A 26,804-nucleotide genomic window follows, 5' to 3' on the forward strand; every position below is an offset into this window, starting at 1 on the left:
TGAGGTAGGTCAATCAAAAGAAGGCATTGTTGTCTCACAAAGAAAGTATGCTCTTGATATTTTGGAGGAGACAAACATGACTAATTGTAGCCCTATTGATAGTTCTATGGACCCGGACCCAAATAAAAAATTAATGGCAGATCAAGGTGAGCCATATTCAGATCCAATAAGATATAGAAGACTGGTTGGAAAGCTCATTTATCTCACAATTACAAGACCTGATATCTCCTTTGCAGTTAGTGTGGTTAGTTAATTCATGCAGGCTCCTGATGTTGATCATTGGAATGTTGTGATTCAAATTCTCAGGTATATTAAAGACTTTAGGATAGGGATTGTTATGAGGATAAATGAAATACCCGAATCCTTGGGTATTGTGATGCTGATTGGGCTGGATACCCCATATACAGAATGTCCACTACTGGATATTGTGTATCTATTGGAGGCAATATTATCTCTTGGAAGAGCAAGAAGCAAAACACTGTTGCTCGGTTTAGTGCAAAAGCAGAATATGGAGCTATGGCCACAACCACTTGTGAGTTAGTATGTGGATCAAACAACTTCTTCAAGAGTTGAAGTTCTGTGAAGTTAAACAAATGAAGTTGTATTGTGACACCAGGCACTCCATATTGCTTCCAATCCCGTGTTTTAGGAAAGAACCAAACATATAGAGATTGACTATCATTTTGTCAGAGAAAAGCTACTGTCTAAGGAGATTAGTACTGAATTTGTTAGCTCAAATGATCAGCTTGCAAATATTTTGACCAAGTCTTTGAGAGGGCCTCGAATACAGTTCATATGTTCCAAGCTTGGAGCATATAGATTGTATGCTCCAGCTTGAGGGGGAATGTTAAATTATTGTGTTTTATATTAATTTCTGTCTTGTGGTAGTACTTAGTTTTTTCGCTCTTTTTCTCTGTTGTAAGGTGCCTCAGTTTGCACCTCTGCTCTCTTTTGTACTTGTTGACCTTTGTGTCATCTAATATATATAAAAGCTCCAGCTGAGTGTGTCATAGATAGAGACACTCAAGCATTATCCCCCAATATATTTTCTGAAGTATTATATCTAAATTAAAAAGTTAACAGAACACTAACGTCGTTAACGGAAAATTGAAAAAAGGACCTAAATGAAACATTTCAAAAATAAAAAGGACCAAAAAAAGACTTTTAAAACTTAATGTACCAAAACACAAAAACATAAAGGATCAAAAGTGACATTTAGCCTTGAATGTATGAGATTCTATTGTGGGGGTTTAGAAGGCCATGTGCTCTCCAACTGCCATGGCTAAGCTTTTACTGTGTGGTTCTCCTAAGGTTCTTATCGCCATATATTTTCTTTATCTGTTTTGAGGAAATCTCGTGGTCTATCTTTTTGCTGTAAGGAGCTGGTCTCCATATTTTCTTATATAAATCAGCCCACAGATTATGTAGTGTATACACTTGACAGTATCCAGCTGCTAGGTTTTACTGGTACCCCAGGACTTTGCTATATACAAAATTGTTTTATTCGAAATCATGTGAGTAATATTAGATGCTGGGAATAAATTTAGGCTTTTATCATTTTCTGGTTTTATGGGCTTACTTGCTTGACCTTGTATTTATGTCTTGAAAATAAACAAAAAGTAAGCTTATATGATAAGCTGTTTGTAGCAAGCTCTTGTTTTCTCTGTTCTTGAACTTATGTAAAAAGAGAGGATGTCATTATATTCATTAGACGATGAGAATATTTTGCACTTCTCTTGTCCCACCAAATTCAATTTCTATTTTATTTTTGTTGGTCTGTTAATAGTACAAGTTGATGACTTAAACTCATTTTGATTTCAATCATTTCCATCTCCATAGTTTATGGGAATTGTTTGCATAGAAGTTGTTGTTCCCTCTAGATGGGTAGTTACATATATTTTGACCCTCTAGATGGGTAGTTACATATATTTTGAAATATAATCATATATTTCGAATTCCTTTGGATGTTCTGCTGGGCTTTCTTAATTCTGTTGTTTTAGGATGGGTTTTTGGTTGGAGGGCAGCACTCTGGTGCTTTGTAATTTATATTTCTGGTACCACTGGTACTATTTTACATATTAATAATATATATATTTTGCCTTCCAAAAAAAAAAAAAAGTGGTTGTGACCAGGGTTATCAAACTCTCGAGTTAACTCGCTAACTCTTACGAGTTTACGAGTCCACTTGTACTCTGCGAGTTGACTCTGCAGTAAACTCTTTTTTTAGTAGACTCTGAGTAAACTCTATAAACTCAAAGTAAACTCTGTAGACTCTCGAGTTTACCACCGAGTCAACGAGTTAGCAAGTTAAAAAAATTAGACCAAAATGTAAGTCATTTTTTTATTGTTTTCTAAGTGTTTAACATATTCATTTAGCGTGCTATTCTCAAATAGAAAATTCTTAACTTTAATAATACCAAACTTAATAACATCAAACTCTCGATGAGAATGATCTACCACTACTATAACTTCTACAAGTTATTGTCTACTAGTGATGTATTATTACTAGACTTGGTTATTCAAATATTCTGAACTTTGTGATACTGCTTTGCTTTATTATATTGTTGAAATGTTTAATTAGTATGTTATTTATAGATATTTGGATATTATTTTTATATGAAGTAAACTCTTACGAGTCTGCGAGTTGAGTTTACGAGTCGAGTTCATGAAACTCTCACGAGTTTGCGTAAACTCTCGAGTTTGATAACCTTGGTTGTGACTAATATTTGTTGTTTGGATGCAGGCAAAAGATGCTGCTTCTGTGCAGAACAAATGGTTGTTGGTGAACATACAATCTACCAAGGAATTCAGCTCGCATATGGTATTATATTCTTGGTGCTCTATTTACATTTCTCTTGATTTGCTTAAGCATTAGCACTTATAATATTTTTTTTTTTTTTGTGGAATGCACACTTATAATATTTTGTTTGCTTTGTGAAGCTTAACCGGGATACGTGGGCCAATGAAGCTGTTTCTCAGACTATTAGTACAAACTGCATATTCTGGCAGGTCAGTTTCCTACTCGGTTGACTTGAATACTGGTGGTTAGTTATTTTCTATTTTCAAAATTTTATTGGCATGGTCACTTATAACAGTAGATATATTTGCAGAATTATTCACTTTCTTAAAAAAATTGTATTTATTATTTTGACTCAATACTCAAAATGGCACTTGTGACGTTAAGCTTTATAAGAGTATACTGTACCTCAAGTATTTTTACTTACTGTAGTTTGGAGTCTTTAGTCTGTTAGCTCTATCAACTAACTCTGGTTAGTTGACAGATAGGTTATTTGGCAGTTACTCACTGCAACTATATAATCTTTCTTTGTAACTGTTTTCAGTTGGGTTGAATATTAACAGTTTCTCAATCTCAATCTTCTCTTTCTCTCTCTCTCAAACTCTTTGAAATCTAATATGGTGGTATACGTAGCTTAGGTTGAAACCAAGCTTTTTTCATGGCTTCTGCATTGACTCCTCCTTCCTCCCTACCACCACCACTGTCATCGGTGGGCTCTTCCAAAACGTTCACACAATCAATTTCTCAGAAATTGCATACAAAGAACTATTTACTTTGGATTCAACGGGTTGAACATAGTCATCATCTTGAAGGTTACATCATTAATCCTCAAACTCCTCCGAAGTATGCTTCGGTAGTCATCATCTTGAAGGCTACATCATTAATCCTCAAACTCCTCCGAAGTATGCTTCGGTTGAAGATCGCAATGCTGATAAAGTCTCCAATTAGTATCATGTTTGGTACGAACATGATCAGTTTCTCCTTGTGTGGTTGCAATCCACTATTTTTTGGTGATATTCTTCCTTGAGTTGTTGGTTGCTGATCGTCATGGCAACTAAGTGATTGCATTCAGTCACTCACTCGTGCAAAGATTCGTCAAGTTCACGATGAGCTCTGGAATCTCTCTCGATAATCCGCGTATTGAAGGATGCTGACCTCAACTCTGTTTGATCCCACATGGAATCCGCTGTACAACTTTCTCTTGACGACCTCTCTCACCAACCCATTCAGTGCCTCTGCCACAATATTGAAGAGGAAAGGTGTTAGTGGATCCCCTTGTCGAAGGCCTCTCTTTGGAGAAAACTCGGTCGAGGGGCTGCCATTTACCAGTACCGATACAGATGCAGATTTTAGACATCCCACAATTCACTGAAACCATCTGGTGCAGAAGCCCAATCTCCTTAGCATATATACCAGAAAATTCCAAGATACCGAATTGTATGCCTTCTCGAAGTCCACTTTGAAAACTATACACGGCTTTTGACTTCTCCTGGCCTCATCCACTACCTCGTTTGCTATCACTGCACTTTGTAGCAAATGCCTCCCCTCGATGAATGCAGATTGACCTTCATCTATTATGAATGACATAACCTTCTTCAATCTGTTGGCTAGCAATTTGGCCACGATCTTATACATGCATCCAATGAGTGAGATGGGTCTGTACTCTTCCAACGATTGTGGATTGACCACCTTAGGGATTAAGACGATGTGTATATATATATATATATATATATATATCCTATGCTGATAAAAAAAAAAGGTTCCCTTATTCTGATCTGTTTTCCACTTCTACTAGTTTAGTCACTAACCTTGATTCCTACTTTAGTCTCAATCTAAATCTTTCTCCACCCTCTGTCTCTTCCATTTCTCAAACATCTCAAGTGTCTAATACAACTTCTGTTCCCCTTGTTCCTCCTGGGTTTTCTCCTTTATCAACTCAATCTTCTGGCAACATTGAGTTTGTACCTCAAAATTCTACTTCCATTGTATCTGCCTCTGTTTAGCATGTCAATTCAGAGTCTACTACCCTTGCTTCATTCTCTTCAGAATCTATTTCTGTACCAAATTCTTTACCAGTCAATACTCATCCTATGCAAACAAGGTCTAAATCTGATATTCACAGGCCTAGATTACATCCTTCTCTATTTCTTACTTATTCTGAGCCTAAAATTGTAAAACAGGCTTTGGCAAATGCAGATTGGCTCACTGCTATGCAACAAGATTATGATGCCTTGCTAAAGTACAGAACCTGGGACTTGGTATCATTAATAGGCAAGATATTGGCTGTAAATGGGTTTTCAGGGTAAAGGAAAATGCATATGGTTTCATTAACAGGTTCAAAGCTCGATTGGTAGCCAAGGGATTTCATCAAGTGCATGGTTTTGGTTTTCATGAAACCTTTTCTCCTGTGATCAAACTGGTTACTGTTTGGATCATCCTTACTCTGGCTTTGTCTCATGGGTGGAAATTACTTCAACTTGATGTAAATAATGCTTTTCTGAATGGGTCACTTGAAGAAACTGTTTTCATGACTCAGCCTCTTGGTTTTGAAGTTGTAGATAAGTCATTGGTCTGCAAACTCAACCAAGTCATTTATGGCTTAAAACAGGCTCCAAGGCAGTGTTTTGACAGGCTAAATTCTACTTTACTGTAGTTTGGTTTCATTGGAAGCAAAAGTGATTCATCTTTATTCATTTTTTGCTAACATATGCATGTTGTTTATCTTCTGGTCTATGTGGATGATATCATTCTAACAGGTAGTTCAACTTCACTGATACAACAGATTACATACAAGTTAAACACTGCTTTTTCACTAAAGCAGTTGTGGACAAGTGGCCTCAATAACTTAAGAGGGGAGTGAATTAAGTTTCAAAATTTTTCACTAACAAACTTTTAACCCCCTTCTAAATGATAGGCTCAGAATGCAGAAGAAGAAGCAACAATTAATTTAATAATGTTCTTTAAACATGTAAGACAAAATTGATTGCAATAAAATAAATGAGATAAGGAAAGAGAGAAATGCAAACTCGATTTATACTGATTCGGTCACTTCCCGTGCCTACATCCAGTCCTCAAGCAACCCACTTGAGATTTTTCACTCTCTTTGTAAAAACCCTTTTACAAGGTCTGAATCACACATGCACAACCCTTCCCTTATGTTCAAGAATCCTTACAACTTAAGAGACTCTCGGTCCCTTAATCAATCTCTAAGAATAAGAAGAAGAAGAATTCTCTCTTTAAGAGAAGGATTTTACAATTGAGGATCAATCAAGATTCCTTATTGAATATGCAAGTGTTTGACCAAGGAATCTTTTTGAGAGGATAAGACATTTTAATTCGAAAAACTCTAAAAATTTGTGTCCCAAGTCACCTATATATATAGGCCTTTGATGGCCATTCAAAATCATTTGAATAGATGTGACTGTTGGGAGTTATTTTAGAAAATTCCTTACTGGTAATCGATTATCAAAATGGTGTAATCGATTACACAGTTGTTTTCTGAAGAGTTGTGACTCTTCACATTTGATATTTGAATTTTAACTCTGGTAATCGATTACATACCCTTTGTAATCTATTATAGACTTTGAAATTTAAATTCAAATTTCTAAAGGCTATTTTAAAAATGTTCAAAAGTTTTGGTAATCGATTACAAGCCTTGTGTAATCGATTACAAGCTTTCAAAAACATTAAAAACATTTTAAAACATTCCAGTAAGCATTTTGGTCACTGCCCACTGGTAATCGATTATAGTGACTGTAATCGATTACCAGAGAGTAAATATCTCCTTTAAAAACTTTTTGAGAAAAAACCTTTGGCCATTACTTATGCATCATCAATTTGGAAACTTCTTTCTAAGACTCTAGAGACTAACTTTATCATTTATCTTGGATTTCTTGGATTCTTGTTTTGGATCAAACTTGAGAAACACTTTTTTGATGATGACAATATCCTGAAATCAAGATAAACTATATACAAGTTGATAGCGTGTACACACAACCCTTACTCCCCTTATCTTTTGGAATTTTTGCCTAAGTTAATGATTTCTAACCCATGTTCTCTCCCCCTTTGGCAACATCAAAAAGCCAACAACGTATAAGGAAAAGAACTAAAGAAAACAATCAATAGTAAACAAAGTTAGTCATAAACTAAAGCAAACCACACAAAGTCTTAAACAATCAATTCAAAGCAATGTTGTTAATGGTGGATGGCAGTTCATGGCGGAAAGCCAAAAATCCGCCATAAAAATATGGCAGATGGCGTAGCGAAAAATGGCGAACAAATATATATATATATATATATATATATATATATATATATATTAACAAAACAATAGATAAAAAATAAATATAAATAAAAAATTAAAAAAAAACAATGGATTGCATTCAAATAAACTGAAAAAGTTTCATGAGTTTACACAAATAACCAAATACCAACACCAAATAAACTCATTCAAGAGTTCAAAATAACAAATATAAAAAACGAGTGTGTCAAAAATAAAAAATGGGTGTCAAACAGAAAAAAAAACCAAACATAAAAAACGGGTGTCAAACAAGAAAAAAAACAAAAAAAGAACACGTGCATATTTTTGCCTTTGTTGTCGCCGTCGGTTTGTCGTGTGTCGTGACTCATGCATCGTGCTCGCGTGTGTCGTGCTGCGGCTGCTGTTGTCGCGTTGCTGCTGTGCGTCATGCTGGAGACTGCTATTGCTATTCGTGCTCGCGCTCCGAGTCTCCTTTTGCAGGCGAAATTTGGGTAGGGTTGGGTTGGGTCGGGTTAGCCCAACACGTGTTGCGCAAAATTTTTTAAAAAAAAGCGCTATTCCGCCATTATCGCCATTCTGCAATGACTGCCATGGCTTTGGCTGCCGCCATACGAAACCCGCAATGCCACCGCTATTTGGTGGCGTTTTTTTGAAAACCCACGACGCCATATTGCCATTGCGTCGCCATAACCGCTTTTTAACAACACTGATTAAAAGTCTAGAAATAGTAATAAAAATGCAAGATAACCATAACTAAGACAATAAAAGCCAAATGCACGACTAAAATAAAGAACTACTTAGAAAGAACTATGGGGCAGCCAGTGGATTGAAGCAACGGCGAATGAAACCCATGTTGTCTTCAAGCTGAGTAATCGGTGTATCCATGCCTTCAAAACGAGCATCCATGACATCCAGGCGACTATCCATGGCATCAAAACAGTCACTGACGAACACTCGAAGGCCACATAGCTCAGAAAGGGACTTCATTCATAAGAGTAGAGGAAACATCTCTTTGTGGCGGAGGAGACGGAGTACGCTCGTCAGGAATTGGCGGTGCCCAAAAGAAGTTATCGCTCTAGCACCAATTGCAAAAGACCTCTTAACTTGAACAAAATGTTCGTCATCCAAAGGAATTTGGAAGTGATGAAGAAAAATAGTGACTAACTGAGGATAAGAAAGAGGTGCATTGGCCGGTAATGCCTTATGCTTCCGATACCGAACCAAGTGGGTCCATTCGATCTGACGACCGGTAAGAAAAACCCACATTAGAATCAAATCCTCCTCAGAGGCTTGAGCAAGATTAGACGAACAAGGTAGTAAAATTCGAGCAATTGTGTAGTACATGATGTGGCAATCAAAGGTTAATGACCCAGCGAGCAATCTGGCGATCATATCAGCCTGGTCATTACAGAATATACGGCGAGCATCATGACTCGAATAATTGAACTTGCAGTCATAAACAAGGGTGCCCTCAAATAGAACACCTTGCCTTGTTAATTTAGTCAATGAAAAGAACAGAGATTGATCAATCACAACAGGAATGTTATGCACCTTAGAGTTAATTATACCATCTTGAATTCTTAAATTATTATAGAAGACTAACTAATTCAGGATAATGAGGCAATTTCAAGGACATAAAATCAATTAATCCAGAGTTTTGAAAGACTTGATAACAGTCAAATGGTTCACCATAAAAGAAATCAATGTCTGGGTACTTAGGGTCTAAGATGACTCGATTGCAGAATTGGGAGTAGTACCTTTGACGTTGATCATCTGAAGAAAACAGTGTAGATGATCGAGGAGATGACAAGGAAGGAGGAATTGGTGTTGAGGGTGCTCCAGATGGTCTGTGGCAGCAATGGCAAGCAGCAGCGGTGGTGGAGGACGTTCCCTTTCGCTTCTTCTTTAGTTAGATGCTGCGGGGGAGCTTGATTGCTTGACTGAAACCCATGACTGAAACTGATGCTGAGCCATGATAAACTTCCTCAAACCAAAACGAGGGATCTCAAACTCAGATAACAACACAATGGGGCTGACCTTCAGAATGATTAGTACTGATTAGGAGACAACTAACACACTCCCCCTCACAAGATGGGAGGTGGAGTCAACACTTCCAGCTGACTCTACCTTTCAGCTTGGGATGAACAATACAAGTAGAAAAATAGACAATGAAACATGCTGGAAATACATTGGTAACAGATTGAAAATGACTGAAGACATTCAAAGACAGAAGCAACAAAGCTTAACCATCAAGAGCAAAAGCTAAACATGGTGCTTAACCACTCAAGACAGAAGCTAAACACAATATTTGAATGCTTAACCACCATAAAGGCAGAAGCAACACACCAATGTTTAACCATCCATGATAGAAGCTTGACATCAATGCGTAACCACCATGGATAGAAGCTTAATGATTTTTTTTTAAAATATATAGTAGGAATTCTTGACCAGATCGAACCCCGGGGACAGCAATTGCTTCAAGGACAAAGATAAGGAAGAAGTTGCTGGACAACAGGATCAACAAATGACTTTTTTTTTTGTAATATAAACACTTGAGACCCTCTTGATGAATGAAGGGGACAGCGATATTAAATAGCAGACCACACAACAGATGAATAGAAGAACAAGAGAAAATGGAGCTGCACAACAAAGGGTTAAGAGAGACAAATGAGGAGGGAATAATCTCTTGCAACATGGTAGGAACTCCAAACCCCAACTGAACAAACTCAAATTTTCCTTCAAAGAGGAATATGCACAAAAACCTTGTGAGCACTTCTTGCCAAACTAAAAGAGAACTTAAAAACAGTAGCATCCCTACCAATCTTTCTTCAAAAGTCCAATGGAGGATGTCCTAGAAATAGAAAGAACAGGGCCTGAAGTTGACATTTTTCAGAACCAGAACACAATGGAACTTGGAAGGCAGCTGGAAGGGGAGCCTTGGCAACATTCAAAACCATACCAAACTGAGCAACTGCTTTTGAGGAAGCCAAAGCAATGGGTACTCTCTGTCTTGGTAACAATGTTGCTGTTTGTAACAAAAGAGAGAGACAAGAAACCAGGCGAGGCCTTAAACAAGACTAGAACATGCCACAGTTCTGAAGACAAAGAAGAAGGGCCAAAAGAGGAGGTTTGATTAGACAGGACCTGCATATGACCTTTTATATATATATATATATATATATATGTGTGTGTGTGTGTGTGTGTGTGTGTGTGTGTGTATGTATATGTAGTGAACCAGCCATATTTGTGATAAATGGACTGAAAACAGTTCCAACAATGATGGCTGAAATGAACTGAGGTGAAGAACAGTCCAAAACAGTCAATCAGTGACAACTCCGACGGCGGCAGTGGAAGCTGACTAGTGGATCTGACTCATCGGAGTGAGACAAGTACAATGGTGGCTGACGACGGTGGTTGACAGTGGTAGACGACTAGCAGCACCAGAGACAGTGGAATGAGATCACAGGACCTGCAGAGGCCATTTTTTGAACAGAGAATTTGGAGAGTTCCAGAGAAGAGACTTTGGAGAAGGAGAAGACAGGACCGACAAATGCCATTTCTGATAAAAAAGAAGCCTTAACGGAGAAGAAGAAAGGGACGCAAGAGCTGGAACAGTTGAGATTGAAACAGGGGCTGAAACGTGCCCAGAGGGAGATGGCGAGACTTTTGGAACTGGTCCGGCGAGCTTTTGGAGGGCGGCGCGTGGACTGCACGTACCGGAGGCGGCGCGTGGCTGAGATTCAGGACACGCGACTTCTAGGGATGGATCGCGCTCTTCAAGGCGCACCTAACCTGGGTTTGCCGGAAGAAAAGACGGCGGCGGCGGCCGGAGATGGCGGCGGACGGTGGCAACGCCGGAAACAGTCAGAACGGGATTGTACTTGCTCTGATACCATGTTAAAAATTAAGGGCTACATTGTTGAAGGGTTTGAGATACACATTGTATTAGAGAAGTGCTGAGTTCACTTTCTCAGCCACTGCTTGTATATATTTATATAAAACAGAAAGAGTACAATAAGAAAGAAGAAAAGACAGGTTCAGACTAGGGAACCTACTCCTACTTAGGCTCTTCAGAATCCACACTAAAAACAACCTTTTCTAAACCAGTCAAGACTCGGATGGTGGGACCACTTGCAGCTTCCCCAGCATCTCACTTTGCTCAATTCTGTGATGGCTTCGGTGATGGGAAGAATCATAATCGATGGTGTGGATGGTGGATTGCACTAACTAGCTCAATTTGGCAGCATAGGAATTTACTGTTATTCCAAGGCAATCGATTTGATACATCCAAAGTAATGGAAGATGCCTTATTCCTATTATGGTCATGGTTAAAGACCAGAGATAAAAAGTTCTGTTCTTCTTTCAATCACTGGTCTTCCAACCTTGTGGAATACTTTGGCTAAATTGGATTACACATATCTAGCATATGTGGTGGGGTCAATGTTGTTTTTCCTATCTTGTACTGGAGGGTAGTGTAATAGTGTAATACATGTATGGCACTTATGTATTGTCTGCAGCAGTACCTCTGGTGCTGTTATAGCTCTGATTAATAATATACTATATTTTCTGCCTTCCAAAAAAAAAACTTTTACAAAGATACAACTAGTACAAAATACAGCTGTCTACACCTACACCAGCTGTCTACATACAACTGTTTGCACAATATAATACTTTAACAGTAGTGTATGCTGTTGTAGGTTTAAGAAGGGAGGTTTGAGTCTTGGCAATTTGGCTTGCATAAATATTGCTTTAAGTGGTAAATGACAATGGCTTTTGCCATGGCAGCTATTCTAATTCCTCAGCATTTTGAATGCTTTAGTAGGTGCTGCACTTGGGTTTTATTGTGATATTTTCATAAGTATTTGTTGCTGATATTAAACATGTTCATTTATAGTATATTTTTGTATTATATGTAATTTTCTGTTGTCATTTACTTTTTTTGCGTATAGGTATATGATGATACAACTGAAGGCAGAAAAGTTTGCACTTATTACAGACTGGATTCAATTCCTGTCGTACTTGTTATTGATCCCATCACTGGCCAAAAGATGCGCTCTTGGATTGGAATGGTTCAACCTGAAAGCTTATTGGAAGTATGCAATACAATTTTTTAACTTACTATGATGGATACTTTTTTCTTGGGGAATTGAAACATTATTCATATGTAAATCCTGAACTTGGTTGTTTTACATTACTTACTGATTTGAAGAGTCTTGTGCTTTACTTTAGGGTCTACTAGCATTCCTTGATGCAGGGCCTAAGGACCATCATATTACCTTGTCTCACAAGCGTCCTAGAGGAAGTTCTAGCCCACCAAAATCTAAAGGTATGTTGCTAGTATCTATCTATATTCCAGTACTTTGTTCAATGTTAGATGTCTTGATCTTTAATGTGTCTTTATTGTTATATTTACTTGTTTACTTTTTCTGATTAATGGAGTTGAGAGAAAACGAGAGAGAAGAGAAAACTGAGATTGAGAAATCTTGTATTATTCAACCCAACTGAAAAAGTTGTTACAAGGCTGTTTATATAGACAGTTATGCTAACTGTCAACTAACTCTAACAAACTTGAGTTAGTTAACATACAACAGAAAGAGAACTCACTACTTACCATAGTGAGGATCTTGTGGGGAGGTCACCAAGAGGCCAGCAAGATTCCTTGGGTGAAGTGGGACAAAGTCTGTCTTCCTAAGAACAAAGGGGGTCTAGGGATTAAAGACTTATCCTTATTTAATGCGGCTTTACTTGGCAAATGGGGGTGGCAGCTGGCTAACAATCGAGACCAACCTTGGTCTAGAATTTTAATCTCTAAGTATGGTGGGTGGAAGGAGCTGATTTCTGGTGGTAGGAGGAATTTCACTTCCCAATGGTGGCAGGATTTGAAGAGTATCTTTCAGCAGCAACACAATGAATGCTTAACTGATAATTTAAGTTGGAGAGTGGGTAGGGGGTCCAGCATCAGTTTCTGGAAGGATAATTGGATGGAGGACAATTGTAATCTCCAAGGAAAATACCCCCAGCTTTATTTAATAAGTAAACAGCAGAATTCATCAATTAATTCTATGGGAGATTTTGTGGAGGGTAGGTGGGAATGGAAGCTATCATGGAGAAGGGATTTTTTTGATCATGAAATTCAGTTGGCAGCTGATTTCAGCTGATTTCCTAGCTGAGATCGACTCTGCTCACATTCACCAAACCAGCAGAGATCTCCTTTGGTGGAAGCCCGACACTAATGGAGTTTTTACAACAAAATCTGCCTACAAAGTGCTGCAGGAGGCTCATCATAGTGACAGGGAAGACAATGTTTTTAACATTATGTGGAATTTGAAAATTCCCCAAAAGTGAGGGCTTTTTCTTGGAGACTTTTCAAGAATAGACTTCCTACTAGGGACAATCTTAGAAAGAGACAGGTCACACTGCCTTCTTATATTTGTCCTTTATGTGATCATGAAGAAGAAACGATTTATCATCTTATGTTCAACTGTGAAAAGACTAGGAGTCTTTGGTGGGAGACAATGAGATGGGTTAATAGAGTGGGTCCCTATTCCATAGATCCAAAGAATCATTTTCTACAATTCACCCAATGGAATAGCAAAGATAGTACCAACAAAGCATGGGAATTTCTGTGGCTAGCCCTGTCCTTCTCCATTTGGTACCATAGAAATGCCAAGATCTTCAAGAACCAGCAGTTCTCTCCTGAAAAGGTCATGGATGATGCCTTGTTCCACACCTGGTCCTGGATAAAATGTGTGGAGAAGGACTTCCAAATGCACTTTAATTTCTGGTCATCCAATCTAAAGGATGTTCTTTCTTAGAGGGGATGGGTTTGTATTTTTTGTGGGCTGTTTTCGGTCTCCCCTATTGGGTTGCAGACTGAATTTGTCTTGTTTTTTATCTTTGTAATTTCAGTACACCTAGTACTGAATTCCATATATAATATATTGATTTTTGCTGTGCAAAAAAAAACAAAAACCATAGTGAGGATCTAGAATACAACAGAAAGAGTAAAAAGCACAAGGAGTAAAGTATACTTTTGTACTCCCCTGCAAGCTCAAGAGGGGTGGGAAGAAGTCTTTCAACCACTTTGAGTTTGGGCCTAAAAGAAAGAAAGGAAGAGGGAGACAAAGCTTTGGTCAGAACATCTGCAATTTGATCCATAGCAGGAACATGAGCAACATCAAGCTTCTTGTTCAAAATTTTCTCTCGGGCAAAAAACAAATCCAGCTCCATATGCTTGGTTCTAGAGAGTAAAACAGGATTGTGAGCTAATGAGACAGTGCTGGTGTTGTCAGAGAATGAGAGGTGTAGCATGAGCAACTTGAAGTTCAGACAGCAAGGATTGAATCCAAGTGACCTTTGCTGCAATAAGAGCCATGCATCTGTATTCTGCCTCTGCGCTGGATCTAGCCATCACAGACTGTTTCTTGGACCGCCAAGAAATGAGATTGGGTCCAAGAAAAATAGCAGCACCAGAGGTGGACCTCCTATCGTCAGGATCAGAGGCCCAGTCAGCATCACAGTAAGCATGAAGAGGAAAGGGGTGTTTGAGAGAATCTGCCTGAAAATATAAACCCCAAGAGATAGTACCCTTGAGGTACCTTGGAATACACTTTACAGCTAGCAGTGCTGTTTAGAAGGCTTGGACATGAACTGGTAGGCCTTGTTAACAGAGAAACAAATCTCCAGTCTTGTAATAGTAGCATACTGCAAAGCCCCAACTATTGGACTTTTATAAGGTAGGATCAGAGAAATCTTGGTTAACTTGCAACCTCCAGCCATAGGACAAGAGATAGGAATGGACTCATCCGTTTTAGTCTCGACCAAGAGATCTGTGATGTATTTTGATTGAGTCAGAATGAGGGATCCATCTGGTTGCCTTTGCACTTCTATTCCCCAAAAATAATCTAAATCACCAAGTCTTTAAGAAAGAATTGAGTTGAGCCCCAAGTGAGTGAATGAGTTTTGTTGTTTCCAGTGATGATAATGGCATCTACATACACTAATATATAGACAACAGAAGCATTTTCTGAAAAAACAAAGAGTGATGGATCACACTTTCTGGAAGAAAAATTGAAGCTGAGAAGAGTAGCTTTAAGTTTGTCAAACCAGGCCCTAGGTGCCTGCTTTAGACCATAAATAGCTTTGTGTAATCTGCACACTTGATTCTTGTTAGAAGACACAGGATCCAGGGGGTTGGGACATGTGTACCTCCTCTTCAAGAATGCCATTGAGGAAGGCATTGTTGACATCTAGTTGCTGAAGGGGCCAGTTGTTAGAAATGGCAAGAGAGAGTACAAGTGTGATAATTACTGGCTTTATTATAGGGGAAAAGGTCTCCTTGTAATCAAAGCCTAACTTCTGGTTGGAAGCCCTTGGCAACAAGCCTGGCTTTGTAATTGTTGACTGAACCTTTAGGATATTCTCGTCTTGCTGTTGATGGTAGATTTTATATCTCTAAAGATGTAACTTTCAATGAAAACAGAGGGAGGAGGAGAAGTGGAAGCCATGAATGAAGGCTAGGTTTCGACCTATGCTCTGAATACCATAATGGAGTTGAGAGAAAAGGAGAGAGAAGAGAAAACTGAGATTGAGAAATCTTGTATTATTTAGCCCAACTGAAAAAGTTGTTAAAAGACTTTATATAGACAGTTATGTTAACTGTCAACTAACTCTAACAAACCTGAGTTAGTTAACATACAAAAGAAAGAGAACTCACTACTAACCATAGTGAGGATCTAGAATACAACAGAAAGAGTAAAAAACACAAGAAGTAAAGTATACTCTTATACTGATCAACACTCCATATATTGGATGGACCTTACCCACCTCCCTTAATCCACTTCTGGACACTTTTTTATTTGTCGTGTTAAAAGTCTTGCTTTTACTTACTGACAAATCTATATCCATCATTTTGTTATGACCCTTCACATAGGATTGAGTCAGAGTGATCCTTCTTTCCATCTATGGTGAAAGCAAGAAGCAAACTTGCCCTTGGCAGAGTCCCTCCTAGGCTAAAACAAAATTTCGGAGGTTATTTCTCATTCATAATATTACAATCAAAGTAGTCAGTTGCGTGCAGTAGTGGCGCTATTGTGTCAGGGCATCATGTCATGGTACCCTGTCGCACCAAGGGCAATTGCATCTCACCTGGCTGTTACACGGCTAGAGCAGCTCTTTTTTGCAGCCAAAATCGTGGAAAATAGTGGCCAAAATCGTTATGTTGTCTTGAATAATTGTTATGATCTGAAATCAGGGATATAGATCTTATTAAGATAGGAAAAGAAAAAAAACAAAATAAATAAATTAAAATAAATCAAGATTTAAATAGAGATATGATAATCTTTATTAGTGTTATTAACATGTCATTGGTTTGAGTGGAACTAAGCTTGGATTCTTTAACCAAGGTCTCTGGTTTGAGTCTTGTGGATAGGAAAAATGTGTTTGGAAGGGGAGACTCTACTAAAGTTGATAAGTTAGGTTTTCCTAGGGAGATTAGTCATCGGAAAAATTGGTGTATACTTCGCACCAATGTTATGGTGATCCCAAAAAAAGAATCCTAATTAGTGGTCCACAGTCCACATCATGTTTTTTAATGATAAAAACCATCTTTTTCGAATTGTCATCATCATGATTTTTTTTTTTTTTGTCACAGCCTTGGTAGAATCAGATGAGAATAAAGAGGAGGATGAGGAAGTTCAAAGAGCTCTAGCTGCTTCTATGGAGAGCATGAAAGAATCAACTGTTATGACTGGAAGAGACAATATAGATACAGACGTTGCAGTCTATGGACAACAAACAACCTTGGCTAAGAGACCCATATATCCAGCCCTGCCTGAAGAACCCAAGGTTGAAAGAAATCTCCTATGCAGGGTTGGTGTTCGTCTTCCAGATGGACACCGGATTCAGCGTAACTTCTTACGCACTGATCCAATTCAGGTAACAAATGTTGCCCTTGTATACCTGTAGGAATTCATTCAACCGTATGTTCTCATTGATCTTATGGTTGATTTGCTGCCAATTTAGGTATGATTTCTGTATGCTGTACCTTCTTTACCCTCTTCAACAAAATGCTTGATATGATTCTATATCTGCGTGTCTTGATCATGCAACATTATTTTGAAATGGTGATTGTTGTGGATGTGTATGTGATACTGGGTCTCTGGCAAAGTGACAGTATTTTAATTGTTAAATTTACCATGCACACCCTTCTTGCTTTAGTATGACTATGTACTACAATACTATTGAAGTGTTACTGGCATTTTATTTGTTGACCGTTGGATAACTGTGGAGATAATTATACTAATGATAATATAACTATGTTTCCTAGTTTAAGTTGCTTTATTTTCTTGTTAATTTGGAGCAGAGTGTTATCGACTCAGCTGAATTCATGAATTTCTTACACCACCCTGCTGGAAATAGAGTAGATGGAAATAGGAGAGATATTTGAATTAAAGTAGTGTATAGAAGGTGTGGGACCAACACTAATTTTTGAATTTCTCCTCCCCACTCTAAACTCCCTCTACCAAACCAAGGGTGCGTGTTCATTTCAATGTTCGAAACAAGTATTAGTGGTGGTGGGTGGAAATTAGTATCCAAAGACTTTGCTTTTTGGGATGAACATTGATTGTGTTTGATGTTCATAGTTATTTGTCTGGTTTTGATTTTCTTTGTTTTTCTTGAAGCTGCTGTGGTCTTTCATTTCTGCTCAACTAGGGGAAGATGAAAGAAAGCCATTTAGATTAACACATGCAATTCCTGGAGCATCTAAAATTCTGGACTATGAAAGTAATTCAACCTTCCAGGAATCAGGCCTTGCGAACTCTATGATTTCGGTGACTTGGGACTGAGTTCGGGTTCATTACTGGGTTAAATTTGCCGACTGAGAACTTCAGATATGTGATTCCCATCTATATGATCCCGTTTTTCATCTTTTCATGAGGTTGTTTAATTTCAAAGAAAAGGTTATTGAAACATTTTTTGTGTATAGACTATATGAATCCGAATGATGGGTTAAACGAAGTTAATGGAAATATATTAAAATGTTATTAGTTGTATCTTTTCCCCTTCATTGTATTTTTAAAGGATTTCCCTTAATTGTTTAGTAAAATGTTAATGGTGGTAGTAATTAACTGTTTGCTTTTAATTGGAAAACCGACTGAAATCGAAAATTAATCATTATAATGTGATCGATATAGGTTGTTTTAAAATAATGTGGTGAAACACTCTAATTTACTATTATAACGAGCGTTTTAACACCTGTAAATGCTCGGGATAAATATTTTTTTTATATTAACAATCATTTAATTATATAAATTTAAAATTTCATTATATTCCTTAACTATTTAAATTAATTTAAAAATATTAATATAATATTTAATTTGATTTTAATTTGAACATAACAATATAATGAATTATTCGAATTGAAAATGGAATATGATTTAAATCGTTTTACCTTCAATCGTTTAATTATATAAATTTAAATTTTCATTATACTCATACAGACTTGTATCAGGGATACCTGCAGGGAAAGGAAAATAACAAAATAGAGAGAAGAAAGAAGATAGATGTGACCGAGAGCCAAAGCCCTCCTTCTAAGCAAGAGAAAACACTTTCTGTTCCCAATTTTCAATACTTTCTGCTCCCAATTTTCAATAATGATCCTCCAGGATAATTCCTACAATTAGAAAGGTCCCTCCCCTAGAAACTCAGGCACACTACTATTTTCTAACAACCTCAGCAATTACCTCACTACTCCTTCCCAATATGACCAAGCAAGTGTCATGCTTACCACATTTGAGCCTACGAGAATAAACAAAGGCTTATTTGGGTATTCTAGGTGCACCCAACATAATATATGAAGTGATAAAAATGTCCTTTACTTAAATTTTAAAAATGTAACCGTCTCCCTAAACTCGTTGCCATTGTCGTCGTTGCAAGTGGTTGTCGTCATTGATTTGCTTTATTTGGTTGGTGGGTGAGTTGTTTGGTTGTTCGAATTGCAAGATCTGTATAAGTCATAAGGATTACCATGAGTTATACGGATTATAACTTATACAGATTCTTGAATCCGTATTATATGAAGAAAATAATAAAAACAAATAACGCCGACGTACCTCTGTTAACAATCAAACTAACCACCGTCACAACCACCATCGACGTACCTCCGTAACTCTTTCATTTCGATCGAAGCAACATAATGCACCTCTCACGACAATGAAAAAACTAAAAGAAACTAAGAAAATGAATGAATGAATGCATTACCGTAAAAAAATAAACTTAAAAGGAAGAAGAAAATACATAGGGGTATTTTTGGAATATCCATTTATTGTTGGGTGCACAAGCAATATGGATGGTACACCTATCAACACCCGAATTATTTTCATTTGGGTCATGTTTCCTAACAATACCTACCCCTAATAGATTAGCATTGTCCTCTAGGTTGAACGTAGGAAACCTGTCACTAATGGAGGAAGCAAGCTCCCAAATGGCATCTTCATTGGGCTGGGACCTCTAGAGAGTTTGATGTAGTTTCATATAGAGCTTGTAGGCCTTGGATCTTCTTCATCAATAGAGTTCCTTGATTCTTGAAGATCAATGGCAATAGAATGGAGAATGAGGAAAGGTGAATGACAATAGAATGGCACGAAATTTATACCTCAAATGATCATAGTTGAAAAAATGCACACACAAGACAACCATTTATAGCCTAAGTGTCACATAAAATTGGAGGAAAATTTGAGTTTCTATTCAAATTTCACTTGAATTTGAATTTGTTGAACTAAATTTGGAGCCAAAATTTCACTAATTATGATTAGTAAATTTTAGTTATGGTTCAACCCACTAATCCAATATTCTCCACTAAGTGTGCTTAGGTGTCATGAGGCATGTAAAACATGAAGGACATACACAAAGTGTGACTATATAATGTGACAATAGGGTGTAGCAAGCAAATGCTCACCTCGCCCTTAGGATGGTTCAAAATTTAATTGGATTGGGCTTCTCCCAATTCAATTAAATTTCTCTCCCAACACACACATCAAATAGTGCACTTAATGCATGTAAAATTATAAAACTACCCCTAATACAAAAACTAGTCTAGGTGCCCTAAAATACAAGGGCTGAAAAATCTTACATTACTAGGGTACCCTCCCCACACTATGGAGTCCTAAATACAAGGCCCAAAAATAATGAAACCCTAATCTAATATGTACAAAGATAAGTGGGCTCATACTTAGCACATGAGCCCAAAATCTACTGTAAGGCTCATGAGAACTCTAGGGCCTTCTCCTGCATCTCTATCCCAATCTTCTTAGAGTCTCCTAGCCATTGCTCTGGTGATGGGTCCTCTCCTTGGGAGGACAACATCAACCCTTTCCTCTTGAAGAGGATTTTTCCTCAAATCTGCATACCCCTCATCATCTGAATCAGTTAAACATGCAAAAGGAACCAAATCAGTAATGTTAAAGGTGTTACTAACTCCATACTCCTCTGGGAGGTCTAGCCTATAAGCATTGTTGTTGATCCTCTCCAAGACCTGAAAAAGGCCATCACTTCTGAGAATAAGTTTGGACTTTCTCTTAGTAGGAAATCTATCCTTCCTAACATAGAGCCAAACCCAATCCCCTTCATTAAGCACCAACTCCTTCCTTCCTTTATTGTATTTAGCTACATACATCTTTATTTGGTTCCTAACCCTTTCATGTAATTTCTTCACAAAACTCTGACCTAGATACCCATTCTTTATGTATAAAAGAAGTGTCAAGTGGAAGGAGAATTAGGTCCAAAGGTGTGAGAGAATTAAACCCATAGACAACCTCAAAAGGTGATTTCCTAGTCGTTCTATGAACCCCCATGTTGTAGGCAAACTCCACATGAGAAAAGTACTCATCCCAAAACTTGTGATTGCCTTTTAGGAGAACCGTTAACAATGTAGATAGAGATCTACTCACTATCCCTGTCTGCCCATCAGTCTGTGGGTGACAAGTGGTGGAGAAAAAAAGCTTAGTTCCTAGCTTAGCCCATAAAGTTTTCCAAAAATGGCTATGGAACTTAGCATCTCTATCAGACACAATAGTCTTAGGCAAACCATGAAGCCTCACAACTTTTCTAACGAAGAGTCTTGAGATGTGACTAGCGTCATCTACCTTGTGGCATGGTATGAAATGTGCCATCTTGCTAAACCTATCCACCACCACAAAGATAGAGTTTACATAACTTTGGGTCCTAGGAAGCCCAAGGACAAAGTCCATACTAATATCTACCTAAGGAACTGATTGAATGGGTAAGGGTGTGTATAGTCGATGAGACATCACCCTAGACTTGGCTTGTAAACAAGCTATACACCTAGTGCAATACCTACGAACATCTTTTTTTGGTATGGGGCCAAAAGAATTTTTTCTTGAGGAAGACAAGAGTCTTATCAATTCCAAAATGCCCCATTAGCCCACCCTCATGGCTCTCTTTGACCAACAACTTTCTAATGAATCCTTGGGGTATAGAAAGCCTTCCCTCCTTGAACAAATAGCCCTTAGCAATGTAGAATCCATCTTGGGCCTTGTGCCCACAGATAGCATAAATGAGAGAGAAGTACTCATAAGAAACATACAATTCCCTTATGTTATCAAATCCTAAAATTTGAGCTCCAAGAAAAGAAAACAATGTGTGTCTCCTAGAAAGAGCATCTACAACCACATTGGTCTTTCCATTTTTGTATTTGATAAGATATGGAAATTGCTCTAGGAACTCTACCCATTTTCCACGCCTCCTATTTAACTTGCATTGCCCTTTAATGTACTTAAGTGATTCATGATCACTATGAATAACAAACTCCTTGGAAACAAGGTAATGTTCCCAAGTTTGGAGGGCTCTAACTAAGGCATAAAGCTCTTTATCATATGTTGGGTAGTTGAGAGCGGCACCATGCAGTTTCTCACGAAATTAAGCAAGGGGGTGCCCACCCTGCTACAACACAACTCCCACACCTATACTAGAGGCATCACACTCTAGCTCAAAAGTTTTAGAAAAGTTAGGGAGAGCTAGAGCGGGTACCTTAGTGAGTTTTTCTTTGAGCAAAGCAAATGCTTGCTTTTGTCTCTCATCCCATGTGAATGCCACATTCTTCTTCACCAACTCATTAAGTGGCGAAGCAAGTGTAGAGAAATTAGGAACAAACCTTCTATAGAAACTTGCTAATCCATGAAAGCTCTTATTATCTCCTACACTTTTTGGGGTGGACCACTCTTGGATGGCCTTGATTTTCTCGGGGTCCACATGGACCCCATTTTTTCTAACCACAAAACCTAAGAAGACTACACTATTGAAAAAAATGGTGCATTTATCTATATTAGTAAAAAGAATGTGTTTCCTAAGAACCAAAAGAACTTGCCTTAGATGTCCTAAGTGATCATCTAGGTCCTTACTATAGACTAAGATATCATCGAAATAAACAACTACAAACCTACCTATGAACTCCCTTAGGACATGATTCATTAGCCTCATGAAGGTGATTGGTGCATTAGTGAGCCCCAAATGCATCATTAGCCACTTATACAACCCAAACTTGGTCTTGGAAACGGTTTTCCACTCATCACCTTCTCTCATCCTTATTTGGTGATAACCACTTATAAGATCAATTTTGGAAAATATGTTTGCACCATGCAACTCTTCAAACATATCATCAAGCCTAGGAATGGGGTGCCTATACTTTACAGTTATGTTGTTGATGGCCTACAATCTATACACATTCTCCACTTACCATCCTTCTTGGGAACCAATAACATAGACACATCACAAGGAGTTAGGCTCTCTTGGATCCAACCATTCTTTAACAATTCCTTAACTTGGGATTCAATCTCCTTGGTCTCTTGAGGATTAGTCCTATAAGCTGACCTATTAGGAAGGCTTGCTCCTAGGACTAAGTCTAACTGGTGTTCTATTCCCTTAAGAGGAGGTAACCCATGTGGTATCTCTTTGGGAAATACATCACCAAATTCCTGTAAGAGTTCTTTGAACTTTGGGGGAATGGTCTCAAGTGTGGGAATTATGGCAATGCTAAAGGAAGTCTCCCTTGAGAGGATAAGGTAGAAAGACTGCTTGAGAATAAGAGCCTTCTTAATATCTCATTTTGTTGCAAAATGACTCTCCTTCTTTACAGTTTTCTTAGAGGAACAACCTCCCTCTTTTTCCTTCTCCTTGACCTTTGGAGCTAAGGCCTTACTATCCTTTTTTTTCTTTTGTTTTTCTAACTTTTCCTCATCCTCTTGTCCTTCATTGTAAGTTGATCCTTAGCTACCTATGAAGGTGTTTGAGGCTGCAACACAAATTTAGTGTCAAGATCGGTGAGGATAATGTCATTAGTTAGGCCATCGAAAATGATCTTCCTATTAAATTGTCATGGCCTTCCTAAGAGAATATGCCCTGCCTCCATGGGAACTATATCACAAATAACTTCATCCTTATATGTCCCAATGGAGAAAGGTACCTTCACTTGTTGGTTAACTATCATTTCCCCTTGCTCATTGAGCCATTAAATTTTATAAGATTTTGGGTGGAGAATGATAGTGAGGTTCAATGTGGAAACTAATCTTGTGCTACAACAATTGCAACAAGTTCCATTATCCACAACGAGAGAACAAGTTTTATCTAAAATTTTGCATCTTGTATGAAAGATGTTCCCTCTTTGGCATTGGGATAGATCACAAGATTGGCCTCCAAGGCGTCTTTTAACCATTAGGAGGTCACCTTCATGGGGGTAGACTTCCTCACTAGACTCTTCACCCCTTACTTCATCTTCACTTCCATTAGAGGAAGGGGAAGAAGTAGTCTCCTCTTGACTACTATAAATTCCTTGACCCCTCATAATCATGGTTTTCTTGGTGGGGCATTGAGAGACAATGTGACATGTCCCAAGACATTTAAAACATTTAATGTTGCTAGTCCTTTCTTGGGAACTAGTCTTAGGGGTGGATTTCTCTATGGTCTTACCCTTATCTTCCTTGGGTTTTAAAGGTGCAGCCCCCAAAATTCCTTGGGCTTTGTCCTTCCTTGAGTGAAAGCCATAAGATTTTGAAGAAGACTTTCTTTTAAGTTGTTGCTCCACTCTTATACAAAGTTGGACTAGCTCATCTAGGTCCCTATATGGAAGGAGTTCAACCTTGTCCCTCACTTTCATATTAAGCCCACTAAGGAACCTAGCTATGCTTGTTTTTTCCTCCTCCCTAAGTCCAACTCCTAAAAGGAGTAGTTCCATTTGTTGTCTATATTCTTCAACACTCAGACTCCCTTGTCTAAGCATTTGGAGCTTGTCCATAACCTGCCTTTCATAGTAGGAAGGAATGTTCCTCATCCTAAGGGAACTCTTAAGATCATTCCAATACTCTATTGGAGCATCCCCATTAATCCTTCTTTACCTAACAAGGGAAATCCACCAATAGAGGGCATACCCTTGAAAGCTAAGAGTAGCCAATGGAACTTTTCTCTCTTCACTAATATGATGGCAAGCAAAGAGTTGTTCAACTTTCATTTCCCTATCTAGGTATGCCTCAACATTATCTTTTCCATGGAAATATGGGAGGCTAATGTTAACCTGTTGAGACCTTCTATGCTTTTCTCTTCTTTGGGAGTGATGTTTAGTATGTGACCTCTGCCGTCCTCCATAATAGTCGCTAAGTTCTTCATTTAAACTCTTGCAAGAGTCATGACTACTATAAGAGACATGTTTTTCTCTTTTCATTTCTTTCATTATTTTTCTTCTTTCTTTCTCTCTTATTTTCTCTCTTTCATCTTGACTTATTTCTTCCATTCTTTTTTTCCCCTTTCTTTTCTCTCTTGTTTTTCTTTCCACAATTTAAGGGATCTCAACTCATCTAATATCCTATACAAGGGGTCCTTAGGAGTGTAACCCTCACCATTAACATTAGATGAGAAATGAAGACTCATGTTGGTTCCTAAGTTATGGTTCTTTCTTGTTGGGGGTTTGAAAATAAAAGGTAAAAGAAACTATGGTTGAAACTAGCCAAAATAAACACTAAAAGAGGGGCGAAAGATAAGGTAAAAACTAATTGGTAAAAAGAAAGCTATCTAAGAAGTTTGACAATGGAAGGTAAAAGAAATTTAAAGCAAGTTTGACGATTTCCATGTGAACGCTTGGATGACCCTTTGGAGGTCCTAACTAGCTCTTCACTTAGTATACACGGTTTACACTCAACTATTACACAAAAATAGAGGTTTGGGTGGTCTCTTGGAGACTCCCAATACACCTTTGAAGAATGTCCAAATACAAGGAATTGCAATAGAAAAAAAAATTCAGCACTCAATTGTTCTATTACAACAAATTTAGCAAAACAATTAAGGTTTTCAAATTCATCTTCAATGCTCGTCTATTTTTTCAAGTGTTTCACTCAAAATTTGGTGAGGCTTTGGTTGCTTCAAATCCAATGGTGCTCCTAGGATGGTTAACCTCCAAGACTCAAAAATCTTTCTTCAAACAATGCACCAATTTCCTCTTTGAATCCTTATTGTAGGCAACACTTAAACACAAAAAAAAAAGACAAGCAAGAAACCAAAAGATGAAATGAAAGATGAAACAAATGGAAATTTAACATGACATTAATTCAATGAGATTCAAGGAAAAATAAAGCAAAAGGACAACACCACAAGCCAAGGTGGACACAAAGGAAGTCCTAGAATGACACTAGATTAGATTGACAAATTAAAAACAAGACTCAAAGCAAAATTCTAGTTATGTCAATTTAGCAACACATCTAAAAGATGAAAAACTTCAAGATTCAAATAAGCTTGTAATACAACTCAAAATAATGAACAATTTTCAAGCAAATCAAGCATACACATTTTCTGTTGTTGTTCTGGACGTGTATTTTGATGTTAATCTTTATCACATTTTCTTGCTCATTTATTTTTCGTTTTTGTTCATTCTTTTTTCATTGTTTTCATCTAGATGTCTATTTTATCCAGTTAATATTTCATCTCAAAACTCAAAGTATTCAAGCCATGGTGGAGTTAAGAACACAGTGTGCCAAAACTGACAACAACCAGAATTTCAGCCTAGAAATAAAGAGTAGTGTTTATGTTGTTTAAGGCTTGGATAGTTACAATTTGTGTTTGCTTATGCTCAATTGTCTTGAATAACACAATTCAAGAGAGCTTAAGACTTATTTTGATTTACAAATCTAGCCACAACTCAGCACCACAACTCAATTTCTTCATAGGCATCATATAGGAAACTTAAAAAAGCAAAAAAGTTCAACAACAAGACTACTTCTAGGAATTGATTTAGAACATGTTATGAACTAAATAACATGGATGAATTAGACTCAAAATTCAAATGACAGACTAAGAATTGCAAGAATACATGAACAAATATATCTAGAATTCAATCAACAAAATCAAAATTCAACACAAACTTAGAACATAATGTGACAATTATTATGACTAAACATAACTCTAAGACAACATGAAAGAAGAGATTTACACTTAGATTTTTCTGTTTTCTTTTCTAATCAATATTTTGCAAGAAAATTGAGATCTAAAGGTTCAACATAAGAAGATTATGACTGAAAGAAGATAGAACCAAAAATTAGCACAAAAACATGATTCAAGGGTAGATCTATAAAATTAGAACCATAGAAAAGTGTAGATCTAAGATTTAATCGATTTTTTTTTTTTTTGAATATTCTCTAAACAACACCAAACCACAAGACAATGAAGGAGATGCATGGAGAAGAAGAT

General features: G+C 37.6%; 1 protein-coding gene across 1 annotated transcript in view; it reads left to right on the forward strand.

The window, feature by feature from the left end:
* The window catches only part of LOC100780532 (plant UBX domain-containing protein 7), a 30,299-nt gene extending 12,187 nt beyond the window's left edge, over positions 1 to 18,112 (forward strand). Inside the window, exons 5-10 of the mRNA XM_003531904.5 lie at positions 2,744 to 2,821; positions 2,941 to 3,009; positions 12,008 to 12,151; positions 12,288 to 12,384; positions 16,711 to 16,994; positions 17,741 to 18,112. Coding sequence (XP_003531952.1) covers positions 2,744 to 2,821; positions 2,941 to 3,009; positions 12,008 to 12,151; positions 12,288 to 12,384; positions 16,711 to 16,994; positions 17,741 to 17,905 — 837 coding nt within the window. The 3' untranslated portion in view covers positions 17,906 to 18,112. The remainder of the gene's footprint in view (positions 1 to 2,743; positions 2,822 to 2,940; positions 3,010 to 12,007; positions 12,152 to 12,287; positions 12,385 to 16,710; positions 16,995 to 17,740) is intronic.
* Positions 18,113 to 26,804: the final 8,692 nt, after the last annotated feature.

Source organism: Glycine max, chromosome 8 (genome assembly GCF_000004515.6).
Source record: "Glycine max cultivar Williams 82 chromosome 8, Glycine_max_v4.0, whole genome shotgun sequence".
NCBI lineage: Eukaryota > Viridiplantae > Streptophyta > Magnoliopsida > Fabales > Fabaceae > Glycine > Glycine max.